The sequence below is a fragment of the Microcebus murinus genome, chromosome 4 (assembly GCF_040939455.1).
Source record: "Microcebus murinus isolate Inina chromosome 4, M.murinus_Inina_mat1.0, whole genome shotgun sequence".
In the NCBI taxonomy this organism is placed as follows: domain Eukaryota; kingdom Metazoa; phylum Chordata; class Mammalia; order Primates; family Cheirogaleidae; genus Microcebus; species Microcebus murinus.
Window position 1 is genome coordinate 13495306 of NC_134107.1, and position 22863 is coordinate 13518168.

A 22863-nucleotide genomic window follows, 5' to 3' on the forward strand; every position below is an offset into this window, starting at 1 on the left:
TTTTTCTTGTTTGAGGCAGAGTCTCACTCTGTTGCCTGGGCTAGAGTGCCCTGGCGTCAGCCTAGTTCACAGCAACCTCAAACTCCAGGGCTCAAGCAATCCTCCTGCCTCAGCCTCCCGAGTACCTGGGACTACAGGCATGTGCCACCATGCCTGGCTAATTTTTTCTATATATTTTTAGTTGGCCAATTAATTTCTTTCTATTTTTAGTAGAGACAAGGTCTTGCTCTTAATCAGGCTGGTTTTGAACTCCTGACCTTGAGCAATCCGCCCGCCTCAGCCTCCTAGAGTGCTAGGATTACAGGCATGAGCCACCACCCTGGGCCAGGATATAGCTTTTAACAAAATAGGCGAAGTCCCTGTTGTCAAAGAGCTTATTTTCTGGTGTTCATTAAACAAAGATAATAAAAATAGCTATTGCTTATATAGTGCTTACCATTGCAGGCACCAAGTGACATATGATGAACGCACTACCTTGTTTCAATTTTCATAAAAACTCTGTGAGGTAGCTGGACTATTATTATCTTCTCATTTCCAGAAGAGGGAACGGGCATGGAGTGGATAAGTAAAGTACACAGCTAGTACGTGGAACAGCTGGAACTTAAATTTGGGTAAATTGGTTCCGTACATAGTTGACAAGCTCCGTTTCTACCAAGTATGAGAACGTGAATTAGACGAAGGTCCCTGTGCTGGGAAGTTGGGGAGAGAGCAAAGCCTAAACAAAGGGGACTGGTATAAGGATGTACCCACCTGCGACTGGGAGGACACCTTCAGCCCAATTTGCTTCGGGTTCACTCTCCCTCCCTCTCTTCTATTCATCTTCTCTTATGAATTTTTTCTTCTTTTCATCTCTTTTCCGCATTTCCCCTTCCCTTCTCTTTAGTTGCTATTTACATCGTCGCTTGTTATTGATTAAAATGTTAACTAGAGCTTCATTTTTTAAAAGTTTCTGAGTTGAACATTTTGTATTTTTGGCATTAGGAAAAATAATTAAATCCCATTGTGAAAGGCCCCGGCTTGCTTTAGTCTGTGTGTCAATGGCCCTTTGAAAAAAATAGTTGCGTCGAAGGCGGGTTGGTTTCCGCTGTCATTGCCTGAGTTCTGCTCTAGGACTCCGACGCCGTGCGGAACCAATGTATGAGGGTCGCGGACACCGCCGGATTAATTTTCCTGAGAGGCCTCGTCGCTGGTTCCTTTCGAGTTTCCCTGCGCCTGCGCCTGCGCCTGCTGCCTTCGCTCCGCCGCTCCTGCTTCGGGCTCGGGATAGGGCTCCGGGATGTCCGCGTTGTGCGACCCTCCCGGGGCCCCGGGGCCTCCCGGGCCTGCCCCAGCCACCCACGGTCCTGCGCCTCTCAGGTAGTCAGAGCCCCTGGTACCTTCCCCCACCGCGCGGCCCCGCGCCGATCCCCCAGCCTTCTGGGCAGAAACCCGGATCCTACCTCGAGAACTCGCGTCAGGGTTCTCAGAGATTCCTGGTCGTGTCCCCCCAGAACTCATGGATTGCCTTACCAAAACTCCGGGCTCCAGTGTCTGCCCTCCCAAGACCTTGGTCCAACCTGACCCTAGACCCTGGCCTTGCTCTCCTAAGAATCGGGGATATCAGGACTCTTGGGAATCCAGCTGCCCAGCTCCGATTAGACCAGAGGGAACAGACACAGGGCCCTCACTTCACCGAGACTCCCTGAAACCTCAGGCCCAGAACCCACTGAATGCTTTCTTCTAGCTTTTCTATTTTATCCTAAAGGAGACACTCCCTTGTATTAGGGTTTTTGTTGTTGTTTGTTTGTGGAACCAGAGTCGAATGGCATGGTCAGAGCCCTGTCAGCTCCTGGAGGATGTTGTCGTCTTTGACAGAAAAGGTGATAAGAGAAAGGGCATTTGCCTCCTGTATCACTGGCTTCTGAACCTCTAAGACTGGACCCATATGTTTTGTGAGGGGGAAGGGTTGAAAAGCATTATTACCCTGTCTGTGCCCTGGAACACCTTGAATCCCAGGCACATGCGAGGTGCTGGGTAGGTGGTTGTTGATGCAGTGGTAAGGTTAGGGTTAGGATGTTAGTAGAATGTGGGAAGAAACAGGTGGTTAGGAGGGAGAGCCCTTACTGAGAGGCTAACGATTTTCTTTCCATTAAGAGCAGATTCTAATGTGCTTGTGGTGTTGAGGATAGTGTGGTGAAGCTGGAAGGGTGTTTTTTAAAGCAGATATTATAGACTTTCTCAATTCAACAAATGTTTATCAAGTACTTCCTGTATACTTGGCACCTCAAAAGAAGGAGATTCTGTGTAGAAGAGCACAGAAATGGTTCTGACCTTCTTGGAACATATAGTCTGATTACTTAACTTTAATTTCCTTATCTGTAAAATGGGGTCATAATGCTACCTACCTTATTGAAGCATTGTCAGGATTGAAGTAATACAAAGTATTTAAAAGAGTGCCTGACACATTCTGTTACCCATTATTGATACTATTATTGTTATTGAAAGAAAAATAGCATTTATTCAGTGATTAGCATGAACTAAGTATGGTATCTAAGTGCTTTACAAACATTCTTTTTTGAGGTAGGAACAGCTATTACCTCTATTTTACGTAGAAAGAAACCGAAGCTCACAGAGGAGGTGTAACTTGCTTAACATCTCACAACACTCCAGGTCTGTTTTCTTTTGCTTCTTTACAGTGCTCAGGAGCTGTCCCAGGAAATCAAGGCTTTTCTGACTGGTGTAGACCCTGTTCTGGGCCACCAGCTTTCAGCCCGGGAACATGCTCGCTGTGGTCTCCTCCTGCTCCGTTCTTTGCCACCTGCTCGGGCTGCTGTGCTCGACCACTTGAGAGGTGTCTTTGATGAGAGTGTCCGGGCCCACCTGGCTGCCCTGGATGAAAGCCCTGTGGCTGGTCCACCTCACCTTCGTCCACCTCCACCCTCCCATATCCCTGCTGGGGGACCTGGTCTAGAGGATGTGGTGCAGGAAGTGCAGCAGGTGCTGTCTGAGTTTATCCGGGCTAACCCAAAGGCCTGGGCGCCTGTGATTAGTGCCTGGTCCATTGACCTCATGGGGCAACTGAGTAGCACATACTCAGGCCAACACCAGCGTGTGCCCCATGCCACTGGCTCTCTCAATGAACTGCTGCAGCTGTGGATGGGCTGTAAGGCTACACGCACATTAATGGACATATATGTGCAGTGCCTCTCAGCTCTCATTGGTAGCTGCCCAGATGCGTGTGTGGATGCCTTGCTGGATACTTCTGTTCAGCATTCCCCACACTTTGACTGGGTTGTGGCACATATTGGCTCCTCTTTTCCTGGCACCATCATCTCCCGAGTCCTCTCCTGTGGCCTTAAGGACTTCTGTGTCCATGGTGGGGCTGGAGGTGGAGCTGGTAGTGGAGGAAGCTCTTCTCAAACCCCCTCTACAGACCCCTTTCCTGGATCTCCTGCCATCCCTGGAGAGAAACGGGTACCCAAGATCGCCTCAGTTGTAGGTATCTTAGGGCACCTGGCCTCCCGCCACGGAGACAGCATCCGACGAGAGCTCCTACGAATGTTCCATGATAGCCTGGCAGGGGGGACTGGGGGCCGGAGTGGGGACCCCTCCCTTCAGGCCACAGTTCCCTTCCTACTACAGCTGGCAGTCATGTCACCAGCTTTGTTGGGTACAGTCTCTGGAGAGCTCGTGGATTGCCTCAAGCCCCCAGCTGTGCTGAGCCAGCTGCAGCAGCACCTGCAGGGATTTCCCCGAGAGGAGCTGGACAACATGCTAAACCTGGCTGTGCACCTAGTGAGCCAGGCCTCTGGGGCAGGTGCCTACCGCCTGCTGCAGTTCCTGGTAGACACAGCTATGCCTGCTTCAGTCATTACCACCCAGGGCTTGGCTGTGCCAGACACCGTGCGTGAGGCCTGTGACCGGCTAATCCAGCTGTTGCTACTGCACCTGCAAAAACTGGTTCATCACCGGGGAGGGTCTCTTGGGGAAGGGGTGCTGGGCCCACCCCCACCTCCCCGCCCAGTGCCCTTTTTAGATGCGCTAAGAAACCATGTTGGAGAGTTATGTGGAGAGACTTTACGACTGGAACGAAAGCGCTTCCTCTGGCAGCACCAGCTCTTGGGCTTGCTGTCTGTCTATACCCGGCCTAGCTGTGGACCTGAGGCCTTGGGCCATCTACTGAGCCGAGCCCGAAGCCCTGAAGAGTTGAGTTTGGCCACCCAGTTATATGCAGGACTGGTGGTCAGTCTCTCTGGCCTCCTGCCCCTGGCCTTCCGAAGCTGCCTGGCTCGGGTGCATGCAGGGACTTTACAGCCTCCATTCACCGCCAGGTTCCTGCGAAACTTGGCACTGCTGGTGGGGTGGGAACAGCAGGGTGGTGAGGGCCCTGCAGCCTTGGGGGCCCGGTTTGGTGAGTCTGCCTCAGCCCATTTGTCTGACCTGGCTCCTCTCCTGCTACATCCTGAGGAGGAAGTAGCTGAAGCTGCTGCCTCCCTCCTGGCCATTTGTCCCTTTCCTCTAGAAGCCTTGTCCCCCTCCCAACTCTTGGGACTGGTGAGGGCTGGGGTGCACCGCTTCTTTGCCTCTCTGAGGCTGCATGGCCCCCTGGGTGTGGCCTCATCCTCCCAGCTTCTCACTCGCCTCTCTCAGACCTCCCCAGCTGGGCTCAAGGCTGTCCTGCAGCTGCTCGTTGAGGGAGCCTTACACCGAGGCAACACAGAACTGTTTGGAGGGGAAGTGGATGGGGACAATGAGACTCTCTCAACTGTATCAGCTTCTTTGGCTTCTGCCTCCTTGTTGGACACTAACCGGCGACACACTGCAGCTGTGCCAGGTCCTGGAGGGATCTGGTCAGTTTTCCACGCTGGAGTCATTGGCCGTGGCTTAAAGCCACCCAAGGTTGTCCAGTCACGAAATCAGCAGGAAGTGACCTATAACACCCAGAGCCTCCTTAGCCTCCTGGTTCACTGCTGCAGTGCCCCTGGGGGTGCTGAATGTGGGGGTTGTTGGGGAGCTCCCATCCTGAGCCCAGAGGCAGCTAAAGCAGTGGCAGTGACCTTGGTGGAGAGTGTGTGTCCTGATGCAGCTGGTGCTGAGCTGGCCTGGCCCCCCGAGGAACACGCCCGGGCCACTGTGGAGCGGGACCTTCGCATTGGCCGGCGCTTCCGGGAACAGCCCCTGCTCTTTGAGCTGTTAAAGTTGGTAGCAGCTGCTCCCCCAGCCCTGTGCTACTGCTCCGTGCTGCTGCGGGGGCTGCTGGCTGCCCTCTTGGGCCATTGGGAAGCCTCTCGCCACCCTGACACAGCCCACTCCCCCTGGCACCTGGAGGCGTCCTGTACCCTAGTGGCTGTCATGGCTGAGGGAAGCCTCCTGCCCCCAGCCCTGGGTAATATGCACGAGGTATTTAGCCAATTGGCACCTTTTGAAGTGCGTCTGCTGCTGCTCAGTGTCTGGGGCTTTCTGCGAGAGCATGGGCCCTTGCCCCAGAAGTTTATCTTCCAGTCTGAGCGTGGCCGCTTCATCCGGGACTTCTCCAGGGAGGGTGGGGGTGAGGGTGGAGCCCATCTGGGTGTGCTGCACAGTGTCCTCCACCGCAACATCGACCGCCTGGGCCTTTTCTCTGGCCGTTTTCAGGCATCTCCACCGTCCAATCTCCTTCGGCAGGGAACATAGCCTTTTCTATGCTCCCGAAGCCCAGGGAGATTGAGGAGTCAGAGAGAGAAGGGACTAAGGTGCTACGGAAGGGTGGAGGTTTCTCTTCTAAGTCCTTGGCCTAAAGAGCGCTGTCACTTTTTTCCTCCCTCACCTTTTTTTCTAAATAAAATTTGCCAAGTTGAGAAAACCAGTCCAGTACTTCTGCCTGATGCTGACAGCGAGCAAAGTCGGACAGCGACTGGCTCTGGAAGTTCCCGCCCCTGGCCTCAAGCCCCGCCCCTGGCTCCACCGCCGCCGGCATTTAGAGTGTGTGCTCCGCCAATGGGACAGCCGCCCGGCCGCGCTCTGCTCGAGCCAATCACAAGGCCGGAAGGGGCGGGCCCTAGGGTACGTGGCTCAACGCGCGTGGTAGGAGGGGAGGTTCGGGGTCAAGGAGCAAACCCGGCACAAGATGGCGGCGGTAGCGGCAGTGGCGGCGCGTAGGAGGCGGTGAGGAGCTCGGAACCTGGGGGCGCGCCCGGGACGCCCCTAAATCCCCCAAGCCCTATAGCGCTCCTTCCTGTATGTTTTCCTGACACTCTGCCACCCCTGGCCTGGCGAGGAACCTGTGTTCCTCTGGAGGCAGCCTCAGTCATTTACAGTCTCCCCGCGGTAGATCCGCGCGATGTTGGGGGCCCTTACCTGTGGAGCTCCAGGCTCCTGCTCCGCAGCTCAACAAAGCTGCAGCTGTGTGCTTTTCTTGGTTTTAGCTTTTCTCAGCCGCCGCCCTCCTCTGGCGGCTCGCGACGGTCAGCGCCGCCGCCTCCTTCCTGCAGTGCGCGGGGCCGTTGGGGCTGGGGACAGGATGAGGCCTGGCCTTGGGGAAGGCAGCCTGCTGCCCTGTGGTCCCTCAGCCTAGCTGGAAACACCGTGGCTGGCAGTTATGCCTGCACTATTCTTCTTGCCCTACCCCCCAGAGTCCCGGACCCTCTCCCTGCCCTGTCTTCACTTGGATGCCAGCCCTGGCTAGTTCAGTGTCCACGGTCGCTGGGCACGACTGGGGCAGGATCCAATAAGTTCACAGTCAGCCTGGATGATGTTGCCCAAAACACAACATGTAATTGAATGGTCTGCGCTCTCCAGTTTATATTATTAGGGGGGAGGGGAGAGGTTCGAAACACATCACTAGCGCCACAGAGTTTAGCACCTAACGGTTTATTGGGTGGGAGAGGCGTGTAATGTCCAAAGCAGTGAAAAGGCGTGGATCGTAAACTCAGCTTTCTGGGAGCCTGTGATCTGAAACAATAAACAGGTGCAACTGACCCTGCTGCTCATTCCTGACTTTGGCTTGTGAACGTCTCTTGTTTGGTGTGTGCAAGACGTCCCTGAGTTCCTAGGGCCTTCCAACAGGTCATATCTGAAAGATTCTTTAGAAATCCTATCTCCACTGGCATATTTCCAAACTAATTTTATAGACTGTGCAAATAGGCTCTAGAAGGTATTTAACTCACTGTATTTCTGATTACTGTTGCTTCGGCCAAGTGAACATGGGTCAGTGGCCCAGGCCTGCTGCAGTCCCTCAGTCATGCATGCCTTGCAGTTGAGTTTTCTGGTAGCATTTCTTCTGCTTGTTTTGCTTGTATCTATTCCTGCTTGGCCTATTAAATTATGGTGCCTGGTGTTTTTATCACTTTTCTATCTGACCTGGGGTTGAGCAATCTCTTTGCACATTTTTCTGGAGCTGGAGGGTTCACTGTTCTGTGATCTCCTTTCTGGTAATTTTCTTTACCTTTAGCTTTCAAGCACATACTGAGGCTAATGCTAGATATCTAGATACAATGTGTATAGTAGACCCAGTGTTTAGTTACCTTATTATAGGTTGTTAAATTGTGTTGCTTAGAAGAACCCCTCTCCTCTCTGAGTTTGGAACACTTTCCTGGTCTGCCCACATCAGAATCACTGGGATGGCATGTTTAAAATGCAGTATCTGAGGTTTGGGAATCTTGATTTAATAAGTACTGCAGGTTATTCTTAACAGATGCTAAAATTTAAGAACTATTTAGGATTTACTCAGAATGGATGAATATATTCTTTAAACTAACTTGTGTAGATAAGCCTATTAGTCCCCTTTCTGTCATTTGATAACACATTGGAAAAGGTTGGAGAAGTGACATTTTGTGATAACCTTGGGATGATGGTCCTCAATGAGACGTGCCCAGTTCATCCAGATAGTGATGGGTGTGCTGTATTGTGCTTAATGGTGAAGTACATGGGCCCCAAAGTCAGGCAGAACTGGGTTGAATCCCAGTTTCAACCCTTCCTAGCTGGTTAATGTTGGGTGAATTATTGAACTTTTTATACCTCCATTTTCCCATTTGGGAAAAAAACTCTAACACTATATTCACCAGGAAAACCAGGAAAGAAAAGGAAAAGAAGTAGCATGCAAAGAATTGGTTCTTGGCTGGGCGTGGTGGCTCACACCTGTAATTCCTAGCACTTTGGGAGGCCGAGGCAGGCGGATAGCTCAAGGTCAGGAGTTTGAAACCAGCCGGAGCAAGGGCAAGACCCCATCTCTACTAAAAGAAAAAAAAAGAAAAATAGAAATTAATGGGCAAACTAAAAATATATATAGAAAAAATTAGCTGGGTAGGGTGGTGCATGCCTGTAGTCCCAGCCACTTGGGAGGCTGAGGCAGAAGGACTGCTTGAGCCCAGGAGTTTGAGGTTGCTGTGAGCTAGGCTGACGCCACGGCACTTTAGCCTGGGCAAGAGAGTGAGACTCTGTCTCAAAAAAAAAAAGGTGGTTCTGCACCCTCTTTGCCCATTAGAGTTGTTTAGGGAGCTTTTAAAAAACTGATGCCCAGACTCCTCCTCAGGCTAATTAAGCCAAAATCACTGGAGGTGAGACCAGAGCACTGTTATTTTTAAAAACTTCAGGCAGAATTAGTGATAATAAAGCAGTTAGTGAGGCCTCTGGGAGTACATTGGGGCTCAATACATTTTAGCTATTGTTACTCTTTTTGGCCTTGGGTAGCAATGGTGGTAACTTGTTTTGAAGATAGAGGAATGGAGATCAGAGGAACAGGCTGCTCAGGGTGCAAGGGAAGTTAGGACCCTAGGAACTGTGACCGGCAGACTAGCTGAGGGTACATCTTTAACTTTTTAACTCTGCATCCACCCAGTGCCTTGCCCAGGGAAAGGCATAGCTTGCTTTGTGTCTCTCTTCCATACACATGGTACTACCATTTCCTCTGGGACTATCACTGTTCCTTTCCTCTGAGAGGCTGATGTAACCAGAGTCAATACTAGGGCCTCTGAAGGCCAAAGATCTTTTGTCTACTTTTTCTGCCTTTCAAAGGGAAGGTGTGAGTGAGCCAACTCCTCAGTCTTGACCCTTAACCCCATGTCTACTCTCCGTTCTTTTCTATATAATGTGACTCCATCTTTCTCCCCTCTTTCCTGAGCTGTCTTTTAGGACTCTGACAGGAAGAGGCCTTTAATTCCAAAGGGGCCCTTCCTGACCTGTGCTGATGTTCCTGTTTTGTCCTTTTTCTTTCCATAGGTCTTGGGCAGGTTTGGTACTGGCTTATTTAGGGTTCTGGCTGGGGATTACCCTTGCTGTGGATAGAAGCAACTTTAAGACCTGTGAAGAGAGTTCCTTCTGTAGGTATGATATGTCTGGGAGAATGGGATGGAAAGTAGGGTAATGTGGAAGGTCTATGACAGATGGGGTAGCTTGAGGACACTGCTGGTGATAGACCTCGGGACATTGTGGGTGCTCCTCTTGCCCCATCCTACTTCCCAACTGTTCCACTTGGCAGGCGGCAGCGAAGCATACGTCCAGGCCTCTCTCCATACCGAGCCTTGCTGGACTCTCTGCAGCTTGGTCCTGATTCCGTCACAGTCCATCTGATCCATGAGGTCACCAAGGTCAGGCAAGATAAAGAGGGATGGGAAATGGCTGAGTGGTAATTTGGGAAGGGGGAACCTGTAGCCAACATCTGTTCCATCCTAATCTTGGGACTTTTACTTGGTGAAGAAATCTGATTGCAGGTTCCTTAGGCAAAGGGCTTAAAGGAGGGGACTCCTCTGAAGAGAATGGGTTCAGAGGGCATTTCATGGTTTAGTCCCTCTCCTTTCTCTAGATCTAAATCTTTGTCCCCACAGGTATTGCTGGTCCTGGAGCTCCAGGGACTTCAAAAGAACATGACTCGAATCAGGATTGATGAACTAGAGCCCCGGAGACTGCGATACCGTGTGTCAGATGTTTTGGTGGCTGATCCCCCCGCAGCTCGGTAAATTTTTCCTAAGAAACATATCCATCTCCATGGCCATTTTTTTGGTGGCTGACTTTCTTTTCCACATTAGGGTAATATTTGACTAGCACCTCACCACTCCTCAACCTGTCCCCATCTCTCCCTCTCTTTCCCTTACTTTTTCTTTTACCCTTTATCTGCATTTATTCAGCAAATAGGTATTGCTGCAGCTTCTGTGCCAGGCCTGGATGAGGTGCTGGTGATACAAGAGGGAATAAACCAGGCACAGATCTTGCCCTCTGTGTCCCTGCTTGGTCCTCCCCCTCCCTTTCCTTCTTTTTCTTTTCTCTTCCTTCCTTCCCTCCCTCCCTTTTTTTCAGATACTCAGAATAGGATTACTCAGATTCTTGAGTCATTACACCCTGTCTTCATTGTTCCATGCATGGCTTTCTCTTAAATGCTTAAGAAAAAAAAATGTAGTAAACATTCCGCTCTGTAAACTCTCCCCTCAGCCCAACCATATGCTGCTCTCTATAATGTACCATTAACTCTGCCAGAGGTGATCTTTATTCTGAAGTTTATCATCCTCTTGCTTTTTATTGTTTGTACAATTGTATTTTGTGTATATGTGTATATACATATACATGTGCACATATGCATCTATTTGCTTAAGCAATATGTTATGTGGTTTTATTTGTTTTTGAGCTATAAAGGGAAAGGATCTTAGTGAATGTGGTCTTCTGGGATTTCCTTATTTCCATATAACTTTAATTCTGTTGCATGTGACTTTAGTTAATTCATTTTTAGTGCTACATAATGTTATGTTATATGAATATACCTCAACTTTTTAATATTTATCCATTTCTATGTTGATAGGCTTTTGGGTTGTTTCCAGTGTTTTGCTATCCAAAGTATTGGCATGAATATTCTTGTACATGTCCCCGATTATCCTTGTGCAGGAGTTTCTCTTTTGTGTTTAGCCAGGAAAGGAACTGCAGTGTTATAGAATATCGAAATGATCAACTTTCCAAGATAAAGCCAAAGTGATTTATGAGAGGCCTCATTGATCTACATCCTTTGCAACACAGTACTGTTGGACTTAATTTTTGTCAGTAGGTAGAATGGGTATAAAATGATATCACCTGGTGGTCTTGGGTTGGTTGTCTTTCCCAGTTTATTAATGAGAAAAAGCACCTCTCTCTGTTTGTCATTCTGGTTACTGTTCTATAAAATACATGTATTGCAGTTATCTTTCCCTTGGTTGTAGCTTATCTTTTTACTTTTCTAAAGGTGTTTTGAAAAAAAAAAACAAAAACCTTTTTATTTTAGAATAGTTTTAGTTGCAAGGAAAGTTAGTTATAGGAAAATTGCAAGAATATTATGAGAGGCCGGGCGCAGTGGCTCACGCCTGTAATCCTAGCTCTGGGAGGCCAAGACGGGAGGATTGCTTGAGCTCGGGAGTTCAAGACCAGCCTGAGCAAGAGCAAGACCCCGTCTCTACTAAAAAACAGAAAAAATTAGCCAGTCAACTAAAAATGAAACAGAAAATTAGCCAGGCATGGTGGCACATGCCTGTAGTCCCAAGCTACTTGGGAGGCTGAGACAGGAGGATTGCTTAAGCCCAGGAGTTTGAGGTTGCTGAGAGCTAGGCTGATGCCATGGTACTCACTCTAGCCCAGGCAACAAAGCGAGTCTATGTCTCAAAAAAAAAAAAGAATGTTATGAGAGTTCCTGTGTGCCCTGCACCCAGTTTCCCCTGTTGTTAACATTACTGTGGCTGATTTGTCATAACTAATGAGCTGATAGTGATACATTATTATTAAATAAAGTGCATATTTTACTTAGGTTTCCTTAGTTTTTATCTAATATTCTTTTTCTATTCTAGGATCCCATATAGGATACCCTATTACATTTAGCTTTCATGTATCTTTAGGATCTTTTTTTTTTTTTTTTTTGAGACAGAGTCTCACTTTTGTTGCCCTGGCTAGAGTGAGTGCCGTGGCGTCAGCCTAGCTCACAGCAACCTCAAACTCCTGGGCTCAAGCGATCCTCCTGCCTCAGCCTCCCGAGTAGCTGGGACTACAGGCATGCACCACCATGCCCGGCTAATTTTTTGTATATATATTTTTAGTTGGTCAATTAATTTCTTTCTATTTTTAGTAGAGACGAGGTCTCGCTCAGGATGGTTTCGAACTCCCAACCTCAAGCAATCCGCCCGCCTTGGCCTCCCAGAGTGCTAGGATTACAGGCGTGAGCCACCGCGCCCGGCCTATCTTTAGGATCTTTTAGACTGACTTTCCTTGTTCTTGATAATCATAATAAGGGTGTCTTGATAAATAGACATTCCTAAAAAAAATTTTTTTTTTTGAGACAGTGTCTGCTCTGTTGCCAGAGCTAGAGTGCAGTGGCATGATCATAGCTCACTGCAACCCCAAACTCCTGGGCTCAAGTGATCCTCCTGCTTTAGCCTCCTAAATAGCTGAGACTACAGGCATGTACCATGCCTGGCTAATTTTTCTATTTTTTGTAGAAATGAGATCTTGCTCTTGCTCAGGCTGATCTTGAACTTCTTTTTTTTTTTTTTTAAATTTTATTACTTTTCTTTTTTCTTTTTTTTATTTATTTACCTAACGATGTCTTTTTTGGTATGCTCTTGAACTTCTGACCTCAAGCAATCCTCCTGCCTCAGCCTCCAGGGTGCTATGATTATAGGCGTGAGCCATTGTTTCCTGCTGATATTCCTAATTTGTCAAATTTATCATGTATTAGTCTTTTACTTTTTTTTTTTTTTTCCTGTTTTCGGAATTCTAACCTGTTAGACGTACCAGTGTTTTACCTTTTGGCGTTAGCCTTTTCTGTGTTGTGTTTAAATAATCCTTCTCTACCTAAAGATCAGAACAATATTTGTTTATGTTTTCTTCTAAAGGTTTTACCTTTAAGTTTTAAGTCATAATCTTTTTGGAGTTTATATCTGGTAAGACGTAGCAATATGATATTCTTTTTTTCATATGTGAAAAATCTATTTTTCTAACTTCGTTATTGAATAGTCCTTTCTTCACTGATCTGATATGCCATTTCTATTACATTTCAAAGTAAGTATGCATGGGACTGTTTCCAGGCTCTTTATCTAATCAGTATTCTGGGTTCCCTTGATCAATTTGTCTATCCCTGCACTGTTACCATGCTGTCTATTGCTCTTTCCAGGTCCCCCTTCTTCTGAAGTATAGTGACCATTCTTGGCCCTTTGCACTTCCTTATATTCCTTTCAATCTCTTTCCCAGGCTTTCTGTCTCTGGCCGTGATGACAACAGTGTGGAGCTAACGGTGGCTGAGGGACCCTACAAGATTATCTTGACAGCGCAGCCATTCCGCCTTGACCTACTAGAGGACCGCAGCCTTTTGCTCAGTGTTAATGCACGAGGACTCTTGGCTTTTGAGCACCAGAGGGCTCCCAGGGTCTCGTGAGTACAGGGGTTGGGACTATAGGTTGCCTAGTGTGAAACAACCTAGGGGTATTGTGGGTTCTGGCATTGGGTTCCTGGGAGGAGACAGGGTGGTAGGACAGCAAGGTAGGGACTGGGAGCAGGGAGAGGCTGTCTATTAGGGAGGGTAGAAACCAGACCCGGGTTGCAGTTTTCTCCATTTCCTGTACAGACCAGGAGGCAGTCACTTTTGTCCCTGAGCTGTACCCGGGGCATCTTGATCTCTGGGAGGCCTGCCTGGGTCTACCCTCTCCCTCTTCCCCTTCTCATACCATCGCATTTCCCAGATTTATTTTCTTCCTTTTTATTTTTTATTTTTTTTGGTTTCTTTTTCCCCCATCTCTGGAAGTTTGTCCACTGAAACTCACTTTTATGTTTCTGTTTTTGTGTTGGTTTTGTGCCTCCTTTTCCCCTTCCCTACCCATCTCCTCCTGCCCCAGTTTCTCGGATAAAGTTAGTCTCACGCTCGGTAGCATGTGGGATAAGATCAAGAGCCTTTTCTCTAGGTAAATCCACAGCCACTGGTACTGTATCTGTTCCTCTGCCCTTACCCTTCCTTCACTCTGGCCCACAGGGGAAGGGACCCCAGACCCTTCCATTCCTTGCCTTTCATTCAGCCCCCTTTCCCCAGCTATGTTCTATCTGTTCCCGTTTTCTTTCCTGGCTGGGAGCCCCCTGGGAGAAGGAAGATAAAATGTTGGAAGTCCGTAAGGAACATAAGGAGCTTACTGCTTTGCCAAGGGGTGGGTGGAGAGATGCTGCCTATTACTGGGGTTCCTGGCTCTCAGCTGGGGTGCAGCTGAGGTTCTGGGCAGAGCTGCTTGCCAGCTGCCCTTGAAAGCATTCTTTGGCAGAATCTCTTGAAGTCCCTGTGTATATCTGTAGAGGCTTGGTATAGTATGACCCACTTGCCTTTGCAAAACTCTTGTGTCAGGCCAGGAAGCTGAGGGCCTTTGGGGCCAGAGTCACTCAGTGGAGGCAGCAGAGCCAGGATTAACATTCAGAACCCAGGCCCCTGAACCATCCTGCCTATCTCTTCTGGGATGCTGGCAGAGGCTGTTGATTTGGGCCTGTGTGTGGAAAGCACCTCCTGGTGGCATTTACTCGTCATTTCCTTTTCTCATTCCTCTCCCTATCCTTTACCAACTTATCTGCTCACTGGGGGGTCCCTCTCCAGGCTTTAACATTCAGTCCCTTCTTCCAATGCCTTCGTTCCTTTGGACCCTTGGCTCTCTATTCCCCTACCCCTCCTTCCACTAGCCCCTCGTCCCTGCCCCCTCTGGATTGGAGCAGACAGCTCTCCTACCTTCCAGGCAAGGATCAAAAGACCCAGCTGAGGGCGATGGGGCCCAGCCCGAGGAAACACCTGGGGATGGTGACAAGGCAAGTTCGGTGGGTGGGCGGGGGGGATGGTTGGAGGATAGTACTGGCTGGGAGGTTGGATGGAAATGGCCCACAAGAAACTTGAGCTTAGTCTTGTCATCATGGATGGGATTTAGAAAATGGGAATGGGAAGAGAGTGAACTGGTGTATGATTGGGTAGTGGTCCATTTTCCTCCTTACAGCCAGAGGAGACCCAGGGGAAGGAAGAGAAAGATGAGCCAGGAGCCTGGGAGGAGACGTTCAAAACGCACTCTGACAGCAAGCCATATGGTGAGGAGCTGGGAGAGCCTTGGGCAGGGGTGCAGGGAGTCCTTGCTAAGCAGCAGCTCTGGAGCTTGTCCTTTGCCTTTTTTCCTCCCAGGCCCCATGTCTGTGGGTTTGGACTTCTCACTACCAGGCATGGAGCATGTGTATGGGATCCCCGAGCATGCAGACAACCTGAGGCTGAAGGTTACTGAGTGAGTCCACGGTGACATCAGGATTGGGAGTGGAGGGGCAAGAAGAAATCAGGGCTTTGGGAAGATATGCATGAAGATTGTTTACTCCAGACAAGCCTGGATCACTTCCTTTGCCTGGATCACCTTTGGTGATCAGAAAAGTCATCTTTGAAAAAGGGCAGAGGAGCCAGTTAATATCTCTTACCTGTGTCTATGGGGTGGGGGTCGCATATTCTGTAACCTGGGGCAAGTTATCAGCCCAAGTCTGTCTGTCTGCCTGCAGGGGTGGGGAGCCGTATCGCCTCTATAATTTGGATGTGTTCCAGTATGAGCTGTATAACCCTATGGCCCTGTATGGGTCTGTGCCTGTGCTCCTGGCACACAACCCTCATCGTGACTTGGGCATCTTCTGGCTCAATGCTGCAGAGACCTGGGTTGATATATCCTCCAACACTGCAGGGAAGGTGAGAGCACAGGCACAGGGAGAAAGGACAGAGTGAGCCTTCCAGGCCTTGAGACAAATGGGTATGCTATGGGCATTAGTTTTGAAGAGCCTGGGAGGATAGCCTATTTGGGGACCAGGTGGAAGAAGGGGCCCTGGGCCTGATGTGCAGCATTTGAGTTCCCCAGTCACTCCCAGAAGACACACACTCATGGGGAAGGCATTGCCCTTTCTGGACTGAGGGGATATACTTTTATCAGCACATTCTGTGCTAGGTACTCTTCTAGGTGCTGGGGATATAGTACTAACCAAGGTTGGAAAGGTCCTGACTCCCAGGGAGGAAGACAGATGTTAATCAGGTAACAAAGAAGGCAAGATGAGTTCAGGGGTGGTAAGTGCTAACAAAGACTTGAAATAGTCATGGGGTAGGGGTGGGGGCTGTTGTGCTTTAGACAATGTGGTCCAGGCAAGCCTCCCTGAGGAGGCAACATTTAATTTCAACCAAAGTGACTCACAGGAGCCAGCTGTGTGTGGATTCTGGGGAGAAAATTGGGGCTTTATTCTTGTGGTTGGATGAGAGGCCTGGTGACTGACCTCTCTCTGGTTCCCTATACAGACCCTGTTTGGGAAGATGCTGGACTACCTGCAGGGTTCTGGGGAGACCCCACAGACAGATGTTCGCTGGATGTCAGAGAGTGGCATTATTGATGTCTTCCTGCTACTTGGGCCCTCTGTCTCTGATGTCTTCCGGCAGTATGCTAGTCTCACAGGTGCTTGGTGTTCCCACTCTGTCAGCTGACAGCCTCATTTTTCTGCCCTTTTCTTTCTGAGAGGGTGGTTCTACACATTTTCAGAGGTCCTGTGCCCCAGCTTGTACCCTTCCGTTTCTGGGTATTGGGCCTGATCCCCATTGTGACCCCGTCTCTTGATGAACCTGCAGGGACCCAGGCATTGCCCCCACTCTTCTCCCTGGGCTACCACCAGAGCCGCTGGAACTACCGTGACGAGGCTGATGTGCTGGAAGTAGATCAGGGCTTTGATGATCACAACCTTCCCTGCGATGTCATCTGGCTGGACATTGAACATGCTGATGGCAAGCGGTACTTCACCTGGGATCCTAGCCGCTTCCCTCAGCCCCGCACCATGCTTGAGCAGTTGGCCTCCAAGAGGCGGAAGGTAAGATGCTTGGTTTTCTCAGGCTAAGGCTGAGGCATAATAGGCCTAGAGCACTGTGACCACCCACGTTCCTTGCCCTCAGCTGGTGACCATTGTGGACCCCCACATCAAGGTGGACTCTGGCTACCGAGTTCATGAAGAGCTGCGGAACCTGGGGCTATACGTTAAAACACGAGATGGTTCTGACTATGAGGGCTGGTGCTGGCCAGGTAGGCAGGCCCAGAATTGGGGGAGAGGTGATTGGGAGGCCAGGGATGTAGAATGGTGGCTTTTTCGCCCCTTGGAGGGTTTACAGCCACCCTTAACCTCTTCCAGGCTCAGCTGGTTACCCTGACTTCACCAATCCCACCATGAGGGCCTGGTGGGCAAACATGTTCAGCTATGACAATTACGAGGTAGGGAAAGCCTTGCCCCTTGACCTGCATCTGTCTTTCCCACCCTACTCCCCTGAATCAGTCTTTCTCTGCTTGCAACCTTGCTTTGGTTGGTTGCCTGTAATGTGTCGGGGGGCCTTGATCCTGGTAGGGCCCTGAAAAATGCATCTTTCTAGATTTTTAGGAGCTTTCTGCTCTAACATTATGTTCTTCCTCCCCTCTGTCTTTCTGGCCCCATTTTCTGCCTGTGTTCCCAGGGCTCAGCTCCCAATCTCTATGTGTGGAATGACATGAACGAACCATCTGTGTTCAATGGTCCTGAGGTCACCATGCTCAAGGATGCCCAGCATTACGGGGGTTGGGAGCATCGGGACGTACATAACATCTATGGCCTCTATGTGGTAAGGGGCTGAGCCAGGAGAATTGGTGGAAAGAGGGAAAACAGAGGCCCAGGGAACTTGCAGATGACAGCTGGCTTCTGCTCCTCACTCTTTTTCTCTCTTTTCCCCACCTAGCACATGGCAACGGCTGATGGGTTGACACTGCGTTCTGGGGGCATAGAACGCCCCTTTGTCCTGAGCAGGGCTTTCTTTGCTGGCTCCCAGCGCTTTGGTAAGATCTGGAGAATGGAGCTGTGGCAGAATGGCAGAATGGTGTGAATGCTAGATTGCAGGACCCATGGGCCTGGACCTGGCTCTCCGAGGAATCTTTCCATGCAGCTGTCTTCTGAGAGTTGCACACTGCATTTTCCCAACTACACTTTAAGGGAAGCCAGGAGTGGAAGGTCTAGTCCCCCCGTTCAAGTGTTCTTGTGAACTCTGCCATCTTTAGCAGGTTCCTAGGGGCCCCAGAATAGATGTAGCCGGTCAGAGAGGTCAGCTATATAGAAGGCCAAGCCCTTTCACTGTGTGCAAGCTTCCAACCCCTTGTCTTCCTTAGGAGCTGTGTGGACAGGAGACAACACTGCCGAATGGGACCATTTGAAAATCTCTATCCCTATGTGTCTCAGCTTGGGGCTGGTGGGACTTTCCTTCTGTGGGGGTAAGTGGGGAAGGAATTTGGGATCTTGGTTTGGTGGGAGAGGGACAGAGTAGAGGGCACAGGACCTAGGCATGAGCAAAAAGCTGAGACTCCACAGTGACGCCCTGGGAAGCTCCTCAGGCAGCATCTCTTTTCCAACCTGCTTTCTCCCTCCACTCTCCCAGCGGATGTGGGTGGCTTCTTCAAAAACCCAGAGCCGGAGCTGCTTGTACGCTGGTACCAGATGGGTGCCTATCAGCCATTCTTCCGAGCACATGCCCACTTGGACACTGGGCGACGAGAGCCGTGGTTGTTACCATCTCAGCACCGTGACGTAATCCGAGATGCCTTGGGCCAGCGGTATTCCCTGCTGCCCTTCTGGTACACTGTCTTCTATCAGGCCCATCGTGAAGGCATTCCTGTTATGAGGTGAGGTATTCAGTTGGGTCTTTGGGGAGCAGGCTGAGGTGGTTGGGGGACGTGAGGGAGTGGGTTGCATCTCTGGGCCTCTTTTTTCACTCACCAGGGCATTGTAAAGGAGGGAATATGATTTCAAAGTCAAGAGTGAAGGGAAAGGCTGGGCACAGTGGTTCATGCCTGTAACTAGCACTGTGGGAGTCTCAGACAGGAGTATCGCTTGAAGCCATGAGTTTGAGACCAGCCTGGCCAACATAGCAAGACCCCATCGCTCAAAAAAATAGAAAAAAAACTAGCTGGGTGTGGTGGCACACACCTATATTCCCAGCTACTCAGGTGGCTGAGGTAGGATTCCTTGAGCCCAAGAGTTTATTTTTATTTTATTTTATTTATTTTATTTTTTATTTATTTATTTTTTTTTTGAGACAGAGTCTCGCTTTGTTGCCTAGGCTAGAGTGAGTGCTGTGGCGTTAGCCTAGCTCACAGCAACCTCAAACTCCTGGGCTCAAGCAATCCTTCTGCCTCAGCCTCCAGGTAGCTGGGACTACAGGCATGCGCCACCATGCCCGGCTCATTTTTTCTATATATATTAGTTGGCCAATTAATTTCTTTCTATTTATAGTAGAGACAGGGTCTCGCTCTTGCTCAGGCTGGTTTCGAACTCCTGACCTCGAGCAATCCACCTGCCTCGGCCTCCCAGAGAGCTAGGATTACAGGCGTGAGCCACCGCCCCCGGCCGAGCCCAGGAGTTTAATGTTGCAGTGAGCTGTGATGATGCTGCTGCATTCTAGACCAGGCAACAGAGCAAGACCCTGTCTCAAAAAATAAAAAAATAATAATAGTGAACATCTAAAGAAAACTGCCAACAGTCACAAGCTCTTCAACAAAAATAAAAGGGTAATGGATACCTTTCCATAGGTAAAATTAAAAAACAAAGCAGAGGCCGGGCGCGGTGGCTCACGCCTGTAATCCTAGCACTTTGGGAGGCCGAGGCGGGCGGATCGCTCAAGGTCAGGAGTTCGAAACCAGCCTGAGCGAGACCCCGTCTCTACCAAAAATAGAAAGAAATTAATTGACCAACTAAAAATATATATACAAAAAATTAGCCAGGCATGGTGGCGCATGCCTGTAGTCCCAGCTACTCGGGAGGCTGAGGCAGTAGGATCGCTGAGCCCAGGAGATTGAGGTTGCTGTGAGCCAGGCTGACGCCATGGCACTCACTCTAGCCTGGGCAACAAAGTGAGACTCTGTCTCAAAAAAAAAAAAAAAAAAAAAAGCAGAGTAATGGGATTAGGTGGACACAAAAAGCCTTTTTGAGAAGGCCATGTGAGATGAAGCCTGAATGATGAATGAGAGACTTTTGTGATATAGAGGAAGAATGTTCTAAGCAGAAGGGACTGAAAGTGGAAAAATCTAAAGTGAAAATGAGTTTGTTATGTTCCAGGAATAGAAAGAAGTCAGTGTGTCTTGGGTACAGTACCAGAGAGATAGCTAGGAGTTGAGATTTAAGAAGAAAATATTGAGTTAGGCTGGGGAGGAAGTAACAAAAAAAAAAAAAAAAGGAAAGTATGATGTGCTCCTGAAGGGCCTTGTAGGTCAGGGCAATTAGAAGTGTGTGAGGAGGCCACAGGGAGGCTGTTGTCCATAAAAGTTTGAGGACGGAGCAGGGAAGAAGTGGCAGTGATGGCTGAAGGACCAGGGGTCAGTTGCATAGCCAAGGCATGGACCCTGACCAGACTGACTGGATGAGAGCTCCTAGGTCTTCCTCTGTGCTATTCTTATTGCCAATTCTTGACTTTGACTTCTATTAAAATGGAAATGTCTTCCCACTTGTCTTCTTCATTCCTAGGCCCCTATGGGTGCAGTATCCTCAGGATGTAACGACCTTCAGTATAGATGATCAGTTCCTGCTTGGTGAGAAATGGGGAGGACAGCTGGTGGTGGGTTGGCATTGGGCTAAAAAACACTTGTGGGAACTTTGTCTGCAAATGCCCAGGGAGGGAGGAGTGAGTGAAGCTGGTGGTGCGAGGGGGTAGGTGCTTTCATGCTCCCTGCTCTGGGATTCCCACAGTTCAGAGTTGATTCTGGTGTGTTTTAGGGGATGCATTGCTGGTTCACCCTGTATCAGACTCCGGGGCCCATGGTGTACAGGTCTATCTGCCTGGCCAAGGGGAGGTGAGTTAAGGAAGGGCATGGTGGAGAAAGATGGTGGAAGTCAAAGGGGGCAAACAGGATGGTGCCCTGTGTACTGAGTGACCCCAGTATCTTACCCCTTCTCTCACCCACAGGTATGGTATGATGTTCAAAGCTACCAGAAGCATTATGGTCCCCAGACTCTGTACCTTCCTGTAACTCTAAGCAGTGTGAGTATGCCTGGCCCAGCTGCCAGCTCCATCTGCTTGTAAGTTTCCAGAAGGGGGAGAGAAAATTGTGCTTTAAGTTCCAGTACTTAAGTGGGCATAGATGGGCAAGAGCAAAATATGCTGTGGGGCCCAAGGTTGGACAAGGGGGCGACTTCATCCCAGCACTGCTCTTGCCCTAGATACCTGTATTCCAACGTGGTGGGACAATTGTGCCTCGATGGATGCGAGTTCGGCGTTCTTCAGACTGTATGAAGGATGACCCCATCACTCTCTTTGTTGCACTCAGCCCCCAGGTGAGTGCACAGGCAGGGAGCTTCCTCAGCCATGCCCTTGGGGTTGTACCCCTCACTTCCTCTTGGGCTCAGGCACTCACCTATCCCACTTCCTGCTCAGGGTACAGCCCAAGGAGAGCTCTTTCTGGATGATGGGCACACATTCAACTATCAGACTCACCATGAGTTCCTACTGCGTCGATTCTCATTCTCTGGCAACACCCTTGTCTCCAGGTAATGGGGTACCCATTCTTTGTTGGCTGCCTCCAGAGGGGGCTGGACCTCAGGTTTGGTCACAGCTCACTGTGCTCTTTTCTCACATCCTGACCTTGCTTTGGCTCTTCTCCTTCTGCTGTGACATTTCCCCCCCTGATGGGCATCTGCTTTTGCCACCTCTAGCTCAGCAGACCCCAAAGGCTACTTTGAGACACCAATCTGGATTGAGCGGGTGGTGATAATAGGGGCTGGAAAGCCAGCAGCTGTGGTACTCCAGACAAAAGGTGAGTGACTGATCTGGCCCAGGATGGGGAAAGGGGAAGCAGGGGCAGGGGTGAGGATGGTCTTGCCTATAGGAATGTAGTTGCTATGCTATAGCCTGTTGCTATGACTGTGACTCCTTTTTCTTCCTCTCCTAGGATCTCCAGAAAGCCGCCTGTCCTTCCAGCATGACCCTGAGACCTCTGTGTTGATCCTGCGCAAGCCTGGTGTCAATGTGGCATCTGACTGGAGTATTCACTTGCGATAACCCAAAGGATGTTCTGGGTTGTGGGGAGGGGAGTGGTGGTGGTGAGAGTTACTCTTTCTTCTGCCTTGGAGTTTGACTCTCCCCAGACTTCACCTTTCTTATCCCAAGACCCAGATTCTGCCAACATTTGGGCAGGATGAGAGGGCTGACCCTGGGTTCCAAATTCCTCTTGTAATCTGACCTCTCCCACTCCTTTGATACCAAGCCTTTTCCCTTCATCTTCCCAACCTCATCCTGTTGCTCTAACTGGAGCACAATCACTTGTGAAGATGTGAGGACCATGGGGCCCTTGCCACCTCTTCTCTTTCCCTTCTTTGGGGGCCCCGAATCTCTCCCAGACCCTATCCATTCATGCCTCCTGTGTGTTGATGCCATTTCTTGGAAGAAGATGAGAGCAGTGAGCTTTAGGGCTCCTTTTCTCCTTTCTCTTCTCTCCCCACCAGAACTGTGCTCTCCCTCCTTTTATTTCTTCCTCCTGGCTCTACTTTGTCAGTCCTCCCCATTCTATGCCCCACTGATACACTGGGACCACCCCTTACCTGGTAAGGGATGAGTGGATCAAAGGAGTGGGGTTGCTGGAGAACCTTTCCCTTTTCATTTCAACCTTTTCCCCTCCCATTCCTACTAGAGCTGCTGCAGTTCTGACAGGGGCAGTTCTGCCTCCCCTGTCCCTTGGGGGAAAGAAGTTTCCACCCCTCCCTAAGAGGGGATGGGCATTAAACTTCTTTTGCTCCCTTCTTGTCCCCTTTGAGGGGCATTCAAGATGGAGAAATCAGTTGTGGTTTCATTGAATCACGGTCACCTGTATTTATTGCTGGGAGAAGGCTGAGGGTGGGGGGAGATGATCATGTGTGCCCAGGGTTGGCCTGGGTGGGGGTTGGGGA

At 49.7% G+C, this 22863-nt stretch overlaps 2 protein-coding genes across 3 annotated transcripts; both read left to right on the forward strand.

The window, feature by feature from the left end:
- Positions 1-1186: 1186 nt before the first annotated feature.
- INTS5 (integrator complex subunit 5) lies at positions 1187-5821 on the forward strand. The gene is made up of 2 exons (XM_012778223.2): positions 1187-1356; positions 2676-5821. The coding sequence occupies exons 1-2, from the start codon at positions 1277-1279 to the stop codon at positions 5650-5652; spliced, it is 3057 nt and encodes a 1018-aa protein (XP_012633677.1). The 5' UTR covers positions 1187-1276; the 3' UTR covers positions 5653-5821.
- Positions 5822-6000: 179 nt separating this feature from the next.
- Positions 6001-22771, forward strand: GANAB (glucosidase II alpha subunit). 2 transcript variants are annotated; one of them, XM_076001820.1, is made up of 25 exons: positions 6001-6123; positions 9175-9279; positions 9434-9542; positions 9780-9907; positions 13150-13329; positions 13791-13856; positions 14664-14737; positions 14920-15003; positions 15095-15191; positions 15454-15634; positions 16229-16382; positions 16553-16788; positions 16871-16997; positions 17104-17183; positions 17420-17563; positions 17678-17774; positions 18102-18203; positions 18368-18611; positions 20449-20513; positions 20698-20774; positions 20888-20962; positions 21142-21255; positions 21356-21468; positions 21634-21734; positions 21870-22771. In XM_076001820.1, exons 1-25 carry the CDS (start codon positions 6086-6088, stop codon positions 21977-21979), a joined length of 2901 nt encoding a protein of 966 aa, XP_075857935.1. In that variant the 5' UTR covers positions 6001-6085; the 3' UTR covers positions 21980-22771. The 2 variants fall into 2 exon arrangements, with proteins under 2 accessions (XP_075857935.1, XP_075857936.1); XM_076001821.1 differs by lacking the exon at positions 13791-13856.
- Positions 22772-22863: the final 92 nt, after the last annotated feature.